Source organism: Esox lucius, chromosome 15 (genome assembly GCF_011004845.1).
Source record: "Esox lucius isolate fEsoLuc1 chromosome 15, fEsoLuc1.pri, whole genome shotgun sequence".
NCBI lineage: Eukaryota > Metazoa > Chordata > Actinopteri > Esociformes > Esocidae > Esox > Esox lucius.
In genome coordinates this window covers 20,767,595-20,782,360 of record NC_047583.1, presented here as the reverse complement: position 1 = coordinate 20,782,360, position 14,766 = coordinate 20,767,595, and the positions used below count along the sequence as shown (strand labels likewise).

General features: G+C 42.7%; 1 protein-coding gene across 1 annotated transcript; it reads right to left on the bottom strand.

Moving 5' to 3' along the window:
* Positions 1-802: 802 nt before the first annotated feature.
* On the bottom strand, positions 803-14,633 carry tulp4b (TUB like protein 4b). Its single transcript, XM_020053918.3, has 16 exons — positions 14,485-14,633; positions 13,536-13,629; positions 12,839-13,108; positions 12,318-12,446; positions 8,593-8,754; positions 8,218-8,398; positions 7,834-7,941; positions 7,334-7,497; positions 7,013-7,237; positions 6,512-6,746; positions 6,197-6,341; positions 5,831-5,975; positions 5,552-5,645; positions 5,266-5,409; positions 1,483-5,120; positions 803-1,200 (listed from the first exon to the last, which is right to left on the bottom strand). Exons 2-16 carry the CDS (start codon positions 13,551-13,553, stop codon positions 1,084-1,086), a joined length of 5,775 nt encoding a protein of 1,924 aa, XP_019909477.2. The 5' UTR covers positions 13,554-13,629; positions 14,485-14,633; the 3' UTR covers positions 803-1,083.
* Between the last annotated feature and the right edge of the window lie 133 nt (positions 14,634-14,766).

Below are 14,766 nucleotides of genomic sequence, written 5' to 3'. Positions count from 1 at the left end.
AGCAGCAGAAACTCTAAGGAGGCAAATCACTTCACATTCAAATGCAATGTTTATGGTAGCATCATAACCACACCCAGTGACTAAAACACAGAGCCAAACAAGCTTATACACCATAAGATTAAAATAATTCACAGATTAGCTCTTTTTTTGGCAGGAGTTAACATGAGTTGACCAATCTGGGAGCAGGTGAGATTCCTACTGGGAAAACTTTACCCGATACGTAATCCATGCATCGTTTGGTTAATGATTTACACATGCGTTCATTTGTACTTTTCATAAGGTCTACCCAAAGAAATGATGGGCAGACGGGTGGGTCCAGAATTGATACCATCCATCTGTTAAAATGTATTTGTAAATGTGTTGGAATTTATGCTATATGAGGGTAAGTGCCTGTGGTCCTACAATAACATTTACATAATGGCAAGTAAATGATGGCACAACTTAAGGAATAGTGACTATTCCTATGGGATCACTTCATAGAAGCATTCTTCTGAATAAGATCTATACAACCTTTCATTCTTTCAAAATCTTGTTCTAGTTCTACAATGACATGGTCCCCTCTCCCACAATACATTATTTTAAAACTGTCCAAAGGTTGCACTTACTAGTCTTATTTACATTATAACCTGCAAGTAAAGTCCTTTAAAATGGCCCCACAGGGTAAATCGAATGCATATACGGTAAGTAATAGCACCTTCGATTTTTTTTTTGAGAGGCTTACTGAAGTTTCTTTTATAGTCCCATTAATATTCTTGTCCAGCAAAGCCAGATATTGACACACATATATATATATATATATATATATATATATATATAGCCTGGATCATCCTCTCAGATGATTCTCTCACTTTGCTTTAGAGGTGATTGCAACTGAGCTATGTATGTGACCCGTGTGTGGGGTTAATGTAGTGCTGAAAGAAACTTAGTTGGTAAACATTAATCAGCTTTTGCAATAATTAAAGTAATGCTCCCAATACTTTTAATGCATTTTTCCGCAAAGAGTGGGTAAATGCTTGTGCAAAATAAATAAAGTATGTAAATGATGTTTACATTTGTTTCCCCACTACAAAACCACTTAGTCTTTTACTTTAGCCTTTGAGTAACATTGGCTAAGGCAACAGCAAAGGCCTGCACGGCTGAGAAAGGATACTGGAAATCCAGGATATAGGCATTCCCGTCAATTCTGCCAAACTGCATCACCTGTAGAAAGACATAGCAAAGATAGTCAGGGAAACAAAATAAGATCTGTTTGCATTGAATCTTATGAAGTCTTATGGAGCTCAAAATGAGTACTGACTCATGAGTACTGACCACTATAAATGGGTCAGTGTGACATTTGTTAGCAGTGGTTGGTTCTGAACCAGCAGCCTACACATATGCAACCACAATACAACACAGATTTGACATTCTAATTGAATTACTTGGCAAAGGCTGTCATTAACAATGTATCAAGGTTTATGTAACTAATAAGCAACATTTCACCTGTCTACCATCCAGCTCAATCTGAAAGTTCTTTGCAGACTCCTGTGTGACCCGTCCTCCAAAGTCCAGCTGGTAGACCTGAGTGGCCTCGTTCCAGAGTGGCTGCTTGTTGGCCATGACGTAGACAAACCCCTGGCTGCCCAAACCACGGTCCTCTCTTTCATTGGCCTTCCTGCATTTAATCTCTTCCAGCTCACTGGCCATCCGTAGGCTCCTTTTACTCTTCCAGCCCTTCTTGGAGCTCTGGCTCTGGTTCATCAGTTCGTCTCCACTGATGAAGAGCTCTGGCTCACTCTCTGAACTGTCCTGGAATTCACTTGTGGTACTTGTCCTGTTGAGCTTCTTGGGTTTGTTCAGTTGCTCCCTCTGGCCTTTGGGTTTTTTCTTTTCCCTGCCACCCAACCTGGGGCTGGAGATGAGCGAGTTGAAGTCAGAGAGGGCACGTCCTTCCTTTTTGGATTTCCCCTCTGACACAGTGGTCATGTTTGCCTCCTCGGCTCGACTGTCTAGACGCTTACAACTCTTCTTGCTAAACCGGTCAGACCCCTGACGGTCTGAAACAGGGCTTTCGTTCAGAGAAGATGGCTCCTGGAAGCTACTAGCAGATTCTGCCAGCTCCTCTGTAGGGCTTTTGGGTTTTGGGTGCTCCGTTGGTGGAGGAGGAGGAGGAAGTGAAGGAGGTGGGGGAGGAGGAGCAGTAGGTGGAGGTGGGGAGAGGACCGGCTTCTCTAACACCTGATGAGACTTGCTGGGGAGGGTGGCAGAGACTGAGGTGTCTTGCATAGGTAGGCTATAGGGGTTCCAGGGTTGAAGGCTCACAGAGTGCAGCTGAAGCCCAGCACAGGAGCTGGCCCCTGGGTACATTGGAGGCAAAGGGCAGCAAGCCATGTTGGCAAGGTTGGGAGGGTATCCTGGTGGCAAGACCAGGTTGGGGTCCTGCTGGGGGAACTGTGGAACTGGGGAAACTTCATTGGGAGGACAGGGTGCTTGAGGGCTTTGCATGGACTGGAGTGGGGGTCCACCCTGACCTACGCCTGTAGGGAAAGGTGACAGGGAAATCTGATAACCCGATGGGAAAGTAACGGTGCTTGGGCTGCTGGGAGGTTTTGTTGAAAGTACAAAAGGCAGTCGTGTCATGTCTAGGTGCTGAGCATTGCTGAAGATGAGTGGGGGTGGTGGTTTGTGTGTTGGGGGCGGAGGGGGAGCTAAGATAGTTGGTTCTTGGGGAATCCAAAACTCCTCTGTGGTGTTGGGGTCCCACTGGTATGGTGGAGGACGCTTCAGAGTCAAGCTAACATCCCCAAGAGTCAAGTGACGACATTGCTGACTTAATGTCTCGTCTTCGGTAAAGGCAGAGTTCACATACACTGTTCTGTCTCTGCTGTTATCAACAGGACTTAGTAGATTGTAAGATGACTGAGAGGCCAGAGGTGAAGTGCTTTTAGAGTGAACAATTATAGTGCTGTGATGTGCTCCTTTTCCTGGTGGAAAATCCTGCCGCACTACGGTTCCTCCTGCGATGCCACTGCTGCTACTACCACCCCCGCTAACACTAACACTGGTGCTGCTGCTGTTGCTGCTGCACTGGGTGCAGGTATACAGTGCTGTGGGCACCCTTGGCTGGTAAGAGAGTGCTAGAGCAGGATTATTTATCTTAGATTTGGTCGGCAGAGTCCTTGAAGCATCAATCATCTGGGACACCTTCAGGCGGGATTCTACGTCTCTTCGGTCACGTCGCAAAGTAGCGTGAATCATGTGACTACTGTCCATGCGTTGGGGAGGAGGAAGGGTTGTTGTGTTAATGTTAACCTGATTGGCTGGATCTGGGTAAGGAGGAGGGTCTCCGCTGGGTATGGAGTATCGTGGCACAGACAGGCGGCTTAGAGTCGCTGAGCTGTATGGAAGCTGGACTTTCTTACTGTCAGATGATGAGGTGACTTTAAGTGTTGCCGAACCTCCCATGCCTTGAACTGCGTAGGCGTTCTGGTTGCGTACAAGTCTTCTGCGAGGGCGACACACTTCCTCTACATTCCCGCTGCTGTCAAAGGTTGTGATCCTCTCGTATCCCATCTGGTACTGGAGACCAACTGGGTGGAGTGAAAACTCATCTTTTTTGAGGCATGTGTCTGCTGTAACCAGTATGTTGGGGTTGTCACAGTTGGTGATGAGCGTTTGAGGAGCAGCGGAGGTTGTGGCGGTGGCTGCAGACACCACTGTTCCTGGGTAGGGTGGAGGAGGGTTCACCTTCCTCATCTGGATCTCAAGGGAAGTCTCTGCATCAAGGAAGGATGGAGGTCGAGACCTTAGTGCATCTGTGTCTATGAAGGAAGGAGGTCTGGATCTGGAGGAGTCTGCCTCGAGAAAAGACGGGGGTCTAGACCGCAATGTACTGGCATCTGTATCAATGAAAGAAGGAGGTCGATTCCGAATCGTGTCTATGTGGATGAATGACGGCGGTCTAGATCTTGATGTGTCTGCTTCAAGGAAGGAAGGAGGCCTGGACCGTAAACTTTCTAAATCAATGAATGATGGAGGCCTGGACCGTGGTAGACTTGGCCTCCCCAGAGTATGGCTCTGAGTATGACCTGGCTCTCCTCTATCTGGACCCGATTCTGCACCAGAGTGAGGTATCTGTTGCAGTACCTGGAACTGCTGCAGAGAAATGGTCGGGTACCCGGTTGGTGGAGGGGGCAAGGTGATCTGAAGCTTCAGTTGCTGTTGCATCTGTTGGTGCTGCCTCTGCATCTGTTGGTGCTGTTGCTGTATCTGCTGATGTTGCTGCTGCAGTTGCTGCTGCTGCTGCCTCATCTCAATAATCTGCTGTCGGATCTGCTGCTGTTGCTGCTGCATCTGTTGCTGTTGCTGATGCATTTGCTCGTGTTGCAATTGCATCTGTTGGTGCTGCTGAGCGATCTGCTGCTGTTGCAAGTGTTGGTGCTGTTGCTGGATCTGCTGCTGCTGCTGCTGCAGCGCTGCCTGCTGTTGTTGGTGCTGTTGTTGCAGTGCTTGCTGCTGCTGTGTCTGTTGCTGCTGCTGTTGGATCTGCTGCTGAGTTTGTTGCTGCTGCTGTTGGATCTGCTGCTGATGATGCTGCTGCAGTTGTTGATGCTGTTGTTGAATCTGCTGCTGTTGGTGCTGGAGTTGTTGATGCTGTTGTATTCTCTGTTGTTGTTGTTGTTGTTGCATTTGTATTTGCTGTGGTTGTTTGGACTGCTGCTGTTGGTGCGTCTGTTGTGACTGAGGACGTTGTGGGTGGGGTTGTTGAGGGAGGTGATGTGGAGGCGGAGGTGGAGGTAGAGTTCCAGCCAAGAGTGGACCCATCTCTAACCCGTTAAAGATCACCTGTCCTGGGTTGGGGTACCTTCCTAGAGTCCCAGTGTACGGCGCTGCAACAGCATCCTGACCATGATCAGGCCCCGGAAGAGAGGCTGAGGCTGCTGCCACGGCAGCTGCTGCTGAAGCTGTAGCCGTGGGATTTGTTAAGACATCCAATTGGATGTTCTGATTTGCCAGCAGGGACTGGACCAGACCAATGCTCTGAGTTGGGGACATGGCTTGGGCAGGGCTGTGGATAGGCGCGATGGGGATGTTGACTGTGCAGGGCGGGTTGTCACCTGTAACTCCAGATGGTCCCATTACTGAAAGAAAACGTGGGAATGTTTATGAACTACACCAACATACACATACAACAACCACACATTCATAAAATTGTGTGCAGTCTCAAATTCTAAATGTATATTTAATCATTTTAACATAAGTGAAATCCAGTTATTTCATTCCTACCTGGCAAGTCATCCTCATCTTCACTGAAAACATTAGGGTTAAAGACTGGCAGGCTCATAAAATCAAGTGATATTTTCCGCACTTCTGGAAGGTAGATTGTCATCTGCCTTGGTTGTAGATGGAGCAAACTGGTCTTATAGATAACTGAAACATAGAAACACCTCTATGGTCAAATCTGAAGGAAACATAATACATTTAAACAAAAAACCTGCATTTGTTAATAAAAATATAAACACATAAAAATGGACAATTTATAGTTATTTGTCCCAAATTGTAGTGATCTTACCTGCACCCAGATTAGCAGGTAAGAAAGAAGCAAGTCCCACAATTTTAAACTTTGTTCCCCAAATATTGGATGTGACTTGAGCCAGGTAATTATGCTGTAAACCAAAACATTTTTTAAAACGTATGAATACAAATAAGATTAAAAGAATATAAAAAAGAAATCTAAAGGGAAATATAGGCAAAAACCCAGAACCAAATATGTCTAGTTCTAACTAGCTACCTGATATATTCATCTCAACTAGCAAAAAACTGCATAACGCATTACACATGAAGATAATACCTCAGAGATTCCATCCATGGACATCTCCCTACGTGTCAGACTGGGAGAACGAATTGGAGGCTTCTTTGTTGGTAACCTTGGAGATCTGGGACCTTCCTGACTGGCCCGGGACATCTTGGGAGATTTTCTAGATTCCATGTTCATTCTACGCCAATAAACAATAAAAACAAATAGCAAATAAAGGCAAAATAGTGTACTTTCAAATAATTAACACTGTTAGGACCTAGACCTGATTACCAAGATGATCCTTTTCAAACAGAAAATGCATTATTATCACTTCAACAGTTTCAGTGTATTTTGTTCTACATAATAGTAATTAAAAAACAAAATGTCACATTTTTGACTATACTGAGCCTTTAAAGATACCTGGAAACCTTGGGAGACCTGTTTCCTCGAGACAGTTTTGGTGATTTCTTTCCCACCCACTCGTCACTTAACTCAATGTCACTGGAGTCGGAACAGTTACAGCTGTCAGTCATGTAGGAAATCATGGCATTTACACAGACCTCATCTGAAACCAACCAAAACATTTTGAATTATTACAAATGCATTTCTATCAAAGTTACCACACTGACCAGAAAGAAAATGACATTCCAAAGAACATTAAACATATTCAATGACTTTAATATATCATCCATTTCTTAAAGCTCATTATAGTACCTTTGGCAGTGCTAAACCCACCAGCTTTGCTGTCAGTTTTAGGGTCCATGATGATGAACTCTGGCCGCAGCTTGCTGATACGTCTGCCTTTGAGGATAGGCACCAGCCCCCCTAGGTGTTCCAGATAGAGGGTGTAGCAAGGCCCCCCTGCCTCAGGGTTGTCCTCTGCACGCTTCATGGTGCAGTGTAGCCTCTCGTTACCAGCAGTGGGGTAGCTGACGAAGTCCCGGATGTTGTTGGGATCAGGAATGGGAGGCTTAAGAAACGAAAGGAGCATGTTAACGTTTGGTCCCATTTGCTTCCTCAACTTACCTGCTCCCTTTAGACCTTAACCCTTAAGGTCTTTATGATCTAGACTGGAAAAATGTGGTGATGTAGCCTCCAGCATATCCCGTGCATCTTACAGATCTATAGACATTAAAGGTACAACCCAGAGACCTCCTATTTCGGAAATGAAGCCCAGAAGGCTTTGAATTAACATAGTAACCTAGAGTAGCAATCTAAAATGAAAACTCCTTCTACCTTGATGGTGGGTATGAAGGCGGTGGTCACGTAGGAGCACAGCAAAGATGGCATGTTAAGTTTGCCTACGTCCCTTTCCTCCCGAAGGGCACTGGCAATGCCCTGTTGGCACAGTAGCTGCAGACTGGCCACTCGGTGCTCGACTCGCACCACGTATAATGCCGGACCGCATGCCAGGAACAAACGAGAGTCCCTATGGCCCCAACAAATCGTGGTAATGGGGCGCTGCAAAGCAAAAATTTACACGGCACATTCTCAGTCAGCCCTGTTCAAATATATTCCCGTTCTATGGAACCTTGATTCCCGCTTAGGTGAACTCACCTGGGCGGGTGTCTCTAATGTGTAAATGTGTTCTCCTTGGACATTGTAGAACTTGACCAGGGCATTCCTCATTACAGAGTCATTGGGGACGCCAGGGAGCGCGTGTCTCTCCATCCCAGCCACAGCCAGGAGGTCCCCCTGAGAACACCACTGGACTTCCACATCTATAGATGAGGGGCTCATTCACAACACATTCTGTCAATATTATTTGAATTTTACAGAACAATGGGTTGGACGGCAGACAGCCGAGTGATTAGAGCATTGGGACGTTAAATTCAAGTTTACTGGTTCAAATCCCTGAACTGATAAGTTTGCCTTGAGCAAGGCCCTTACAAGGCCCTTGTCTCCTGTAAGGAATCAGTATCGATAAAAATGCTCACAAAAATGTAAAAGCTAAAGTTGTATGTAAAGGTTATTTATTTGACAGTGAATTGCCTCATTTTATGATTTTCTTTCATTCAGGCAAAGGCTGAAAATGTTTTAGGAGAAAGGGTAATGACCTTTGAGTCCAGAGCGGATCACAGTAGGGGCGAGGTCATCATAGTTGTTCATCAAACTGATGTCTCCTGATATGAAACTGACAGTCAGAAGGGGCTTCAAGTTACGTACTAGGAGAGAAAAAGAGAGAACAATAAACACGTCAATGTACTGTCCCAATCATAATGTACAGTCACTGCGATCACAATAGCAGTACATAATACTACCAAATCTTTTTTTCATGTAAGCAAGATGGTACAACACAGGGATGTTCTCTGTCTTTCTATGTTTAACCTTGTTGGGGGGTTACTGTCATCAAAGTCAGTTTTAAAGAATCTCTCAGGTCAAAGAATCAGTGTCACATTAATGGCACATTATGTTGCATTCTCACTTTTACACGATCTTACCATGAGGTGGGTTATTGTCATCAGAGTCTGTATCACTCTCTGTGCTGTCCTCCACCAGGAAGGAGGGACAGTTCCAGGACATGCCGACAATGCCGTCTGACTCGTGTAGCAGGACATGGGCCAGCATACGTCCATGGCAGTCCATCACGATCACCTGACCGTCGGCTGTACCAAATAACACCTGAAGGTGAACAGGAATTACTATTTTCCCAGGAGAAAAAAAACTTTGGATTTAATTCAATTACGTGAGGAAGGCGTAAAACATTGATTGCATTAAACGATGAAATACAAAAAAAGAGGATGATTTTCAAATAGGTCATTAAAATGTAGTATATTTGAATGCTTTTTCAAGTTCAAACTAAAAAGTGTCTGTACCTGTTGGTCGTCAGGTGTCCAGATGCCACACGTGATCTGGCTCTCCAGGTTAATCTCAGAGGACCAGTGTCTCTGTCCGCTTACCGACCCAACTAGGACAAACCCATCCCTGTAAGCAATCAGGGCTTGGGTCCCATCATGGGACCACGTGAAGTCACTCACCTAAAAGAGAGAGCAAACATTCATCCATAAATACAATACAATCCATTCCCTCCAATTTGGGATTAACTTGTGTGCGGACTGACGCAAACTGAGCCAGTGACTGGCTATGATGTGCTTATGGCAGATCCCTGTGTGGCCGTGAAGACATCTTTCATCCTTCATGGAACATCTCACTCAATGTAAAATGAATAATTTCTTGATATCAGGCAGATATCAGGCAGCTACAGGAGCATTGAACTAGGCTCAGGCTGCAGGGAAAAATCACTGCTTTTGAATTGTGCCTGGCACCCTGTGTATCATTGCATGTATCAGAAAGCTACTATTGGTGAGGACATTCTCACCTTTACTGGTTAGGTAAAGTTAAAGGAGAAGGTCCTGTATTTGGAATATTCCACATGCGTTTTAATGCTGTATTTGCCAGGAAAGTGGGGAATGATGGAGTGTTTTCACAAAAAATGCAGTGGTTCAGATTCAGACTCATCCAGCAGCAGTGCAGGTGCACTGGAGGCCATAGCTTAGGCTGCTAGACTAGTTCCCAACCCAAGTGAATAATTAATTGCGTCCAAAAGAACATAAACTATTTGCCACATTCTTAATAATTTCGGTGAAACATCATCTTGACCAAGGGATTTAGGATTTGGCATTGATTTGAATGTGTTAAGTGGAGGTAGCATGTATTTTGATTACACCTCTGATAGTGTAATGAACTCTAATAAGTTAAAAGAAATATAATGTGTTATTATCCTTCAGATTAACTTTATAGTGCAACTTTGAGTAGAAGAAGTTTAAATATAATTAGGTCTGGAAATAGCTGGACACTGACACATGTTTTGTTGTTTTGGCTGTTAACCTAAATATATTTAAGTTACAGTTAAATAATGAATATGGGCTTGAAGTGCAGTCTCTTAGCTATAATTTGATATATAATTTGGTATTCACATCTAAATTGGAAAAAGGGTTTAGGTATTACAACTCTTTAATATGTAGACCCATTTTTTTCAAGGGACCAAATATGATTGGACAGTTGACTCATAAGCTGTTTCATGGACAGGTGTGGGCTATTCCTTCACTATCTCTTTATCAATTAAGCAGATAAAAGATCTAGGGATTCCAGGTGTGGCATTCACATTTGGAAGCTGTTGCTGTGAACCCACAACATGCAGTCAAAGGAGCTTTCAATGCAAGTGAAACAGGCCACCCTTAGGCTGCAAAAAGAATCCATCAGAGAGATAGCAGGAACATTAGGAGTCGCCAAATCAACAGTTTGGTACATTCTGAGAAAAATAGAATGCATTGGTGAGCTCTGCAACCAAAAAACGCCTGGACTTCCACGGAAGACAACAGTGGTGAATGATAGTAGGATCCTTTCCATGGTAAAGAAAAACCTGTTCACAGCCAAGTGAAGAACACGATCCAGGAGGTAGGCATATCATTATCTAAGTCTACCATAAACAGAACACTTCACGAGAGCAATTACAGAGGGTTCACCACTAGGTGCAAACCATTCATAAGCCTCAAAAATAGAAAGGCCATATTTATCAAAAAACATCTAAAAAAGCCAACACAATTCTGGAACAGCATTCTTTGGACAGATGAAACTAAGATCAACCGGTACCAGAATGATGGGAAGAAAAAAGATATGGAGAAGCCTTGTAACAGCTCATGATCCGAAGCGTACCACATCATCTGTAAAACACGGTGGAGGCAGTGTGATGGCATGACCATCCATGGCTCCCAATGGCACTGGGTCACTAGCGTTTATTGATGATGTGACAGAAGACAAAAGCAGCTGGATGAATTCTGAAGTGTATAGGGATATATTGTCTGCCCAGATTCAGTGAAGCTGACTGGACGGCGCTTCACTTTACAGATGGAAAATGAACCAAAACATACTGTATGCAACCCAGGAGTTTTTTAAGGCAAAGAAGTGGAATAATCTGCAATGACTAAGTGAATCACCTGATCTCAACCCGATCAAGCATGCATTTCACTTGCTGAAGACAAAACCTAAGGCAGAAAGACGCACGAACAAACAACAACTAAAGAAAGCCACAGTAAAGGCCTGGCAAAGCATCATAAAGGAGGAAACCCAGCATTTGGTGATGTCCATGCATTCCAGACTTCAAGCAGTCATTGCCTGCAAAGGATTCTCAACAAAGTATTAAAAATGAAAATTGTATTTATGATTGTGTTAATTTGTCCAATTACATTTGAGCCCCTGAAATAAGGGGACTGGGTATAAAAATGGCTGCAATTCCTAAACGTTTCATACAATTATTTTGTTCAACCCCTTGAATTAAAGCTGAAAGTCGGCACTTCAATGGGATCTTGTTTATTTCATTTCTAATCCATTAGAGACAAAATTATGAAATTGTGTCAGTGTCCAAATATTTCTAACTGTATATTTAAAGATATATTTCTTCAGGCATGTTATGCATTATTGGACTGGGATGTGGTAAAACACACATTTCTCAATCTCAATACACAGAAGTCTACTCTGTCTTTTCTGATAAAGACATGTCAGCCTGAAGGAGGTCTAAGATTTTTATTCAGATTTGGCAGTAGACAATTCCCTCTGCTCGTTTGATTTCTGGATGTGTGGCAAGATATTTCCATCTAAAGGAATGATGACTTACAGTTATGTTCTCTTTTTAAATGGGAGGTTAAAGAAAAACAGACGCTTCTAATAAAACATATATTTAATGCATTTTGTGATTTGACACAGAACTGTGCTAATTTTATATAGTGAATCACCAGGAGTATTTTCTAAATAAATCAGAGCAGGTGAAGGACCTAAAAAATGCTTGGTGAATATATTGAGGACAAATTAAATGCATACCCTTGAACATTAAAAGTTACTTAGCACAACCTAAACTCTCTTCCACTTACTTTCCAAAATATATGTTTTAATAAAATCTTAAATTGTGAGGTGACATTGCCCCAAAATGAAGGTTCAAGAATTCAACAATAGTATTGTATTGCTGTTCGGATTACATACAGTACATACCATTAATGATGATGCATTAAGGAGAAATAATGTGGGAGGAGAAATAATTGGTGGTTAATTAACATAGGAGTTGGTGTGATTCACGAGTGGACATATTTGTTGCATCTATTAGAGAGTCCAGTGCAAATTTCAGTTATGTGTTCTTGCTAGTTGCCTAGCAATACATGTACAATCCTACAGAAACCATTTTTTAAGACATTTTAGTTGGTATGACTATGATGTGTTTAAAAAAGATGCACTGATTGTATCATACGAATGAAATGATCAAAATATCAATGTAAATGTACAAATAAACCCTAAATGGCTAATTACAACAATATATTGTGACTTAAACTGAATTAAAAATGGCGGTGCTGTAAAATGGATTACAATAGCTGTACTGTAAAATCAATTACAATAATTTAGAGAAGGAAAAAGGAGGTTGTGTGCCCTATATTTGTCCTTCTCAAATGCATGTTTGAATTGTGGGCAAAAATAAGGTCACTGAAATATGTTTCTGTGTGTGACTACCAGTGTGACTCCATACCAATGATTTAAGGACAGTTTAACAACAAACCTGAGCACCGCGATCGTTCACTAACTCCACAGACCATCGCCCCTCATATTGAATCCACACAAAGATACCTCCCTCCATGTCACACGTGGCCAGCTTCTGAAAGGGCTCATTCCACCGTACCAACACAACCTACAGAGGCAACCGAAAGCAACTGCTATTACACTCCACAAAAACAGGGGGCTGTCCAGGAACACAATTTTGAATATATCTCAATATTTAATAATAAATTAGCCTACATTGTCTAAATAAGAAAAGCAAGGAAAGAATGTATATCCGCCCCAATTTTAGATTATCCAGTCAGCACGACTAATATAAGCTCCCACAGATGAGTCGCTGAATTGCCTAAAATCTACCCAGTCAAGAAAAGTTACCAGATAGTTTGACAAAATTAAAAAAATGTATTTGTATATCTTAAGCTACTTACTGCACATACCGCACACAAATACACAGAGTGATTGTGCAAAAGTTTAAGGCCTAGGAAGATACTGAAAGAATGAAAACGACAAGGCCAGCTCACTCACCTCACTGTTGTGTCCTCGCAGGTTAAAGTTGATTCTCTGAGGCGTGTTCCTGTCCCGCCTGCAGTGGCTGGATGTGAAGGTCACGCCTACAACTCCTCTCCCATTACCTGTGGCCAGCCAGCCCTCCTCATAGTAGCGCCGCCGACATACAGGCTTGTCCTTCTCGCTCTTTGGGACCCGGCCCTTCCAGGACAGGCAGAGGATGTTGGAGTCGCTGCACAGGATGGGGCCATGTTCCACAGCAGCCAACATCCCTACTGAGTGACCAGGCTAGGAAGGAAGACATGAAGATGGTAAAGGTGTCTTTGTTCCAGGATATCATTGACAGAACAGATTGGTTGTTTCTATTAATTCATTATATTTTACATCACTTTGATTTTATATTATTAGGTAGGCACAGCAAAACATTCAATACAAGGCAGCTCATTACTTACATTATTAGGCTACAGTCTCTGAATAGATCTGAATCCATAACAAATCAAATAACAGTTGAAACGAGAACGAGTAACAACAAGTTAAACATAGAAGACTACAGCATTTATGGTGTAATCGATTAGATTAGAACAATGTGTGCAATCATATACTTTTATACTGACAGATACAAATACACAATTGGTTCAATTTATGTTGGTATAAAACTAGAAGCTGTGTCTTTAGCCTATGTACAAGACAATCTAATAACCTGAATGTTACTCACCTCATAGTTCCTGGACATTGTTGACTACAATTCCTCCTTCGTAAGTGGTGTCCATGTTCCCATTCAAATGGTGCATGGAAGAGAGAGATAATTCCTAGTGCCCAGATCAATAAAAAAGATTCAGGGCATCACACTGCATTCAGTTTAGTCAACTATAAAGATGAATTGGTCCTCAGGTCTTGAAATATTCACCCTGAATATATGATTAAGCATGACAGGGCCAATACCTAGGCCCATATCTTCATGATGGGATTTTAATCAAGTATCAGAAATACCTTACAATAAGGAACAGTGCACTTTGATGACTATTATGTCTCATAATAAAATGTTTAACTAAAGAATTCATTTTACCCAATTGATTTTATTTCAAGTTATCCACAGCCTAGATAGTCCACAGAATGGGTGCAGCCTTTAAAATATATTTTCTGTCTTGACCATTCAGCATCAACCACGAAATTAATATTGCTCTCAATTCTGACATGGAATGTCTAGAATCCTGGTCTCTATGCAACACTGCATTGAGCATTCCGAACAGAACACGTATGCGCTCGTGTCTCCATAGGTACGCAGAACATCAGTCTGTTACGTCATTAATACGATTCATATTAAACTTGTAGATTTAAATGAATACACAGTTCTGCCTTCATGGTAAGCGAATGAAATACCTTACCATATGTCCACTATATATTGGGTGTATCGTCCATATTTACACTACGATGGATAATCAATCAGTTTGCCCTGTCATAGTGAAGATAATGCATTTAGCTTAATTACATTCATCACTCCCGACCACGGCTATTCGTTAAGATGGAAACAGAGAAGAACCTGAATTAAAAAGGATATGTCCTTCGTCCGTATCCCTTCTGACCAATTCCAAATCCATTAGCCATACTGACAACATATCGCTTACACACGCACACCCCATAAGAGAACATGACGCAGAACTCACTTGATCAACTATAATGTCGCTGGCATATAGTCAGTATGTGCAGTCCACGTCCACCATATAGATTGGCAAGCTGCAGTCGCGTTGTCAACCCGCTTTCAGTTTAAGCTTAGTGCGCCTTTAAACCCGGTTGCCATGTAGTTTACGTTGGTTGCGTTCCAGGTCGTCTTTAGTCCTAGTCAGCTGGAGAGAAAAGGTGGTTAATATATCAAGAAACATACGGTATGATGAAGCAATCTTTTGAAATCCGCAGCGTAAATGCAAAAATAATGGCCTGGAACATGA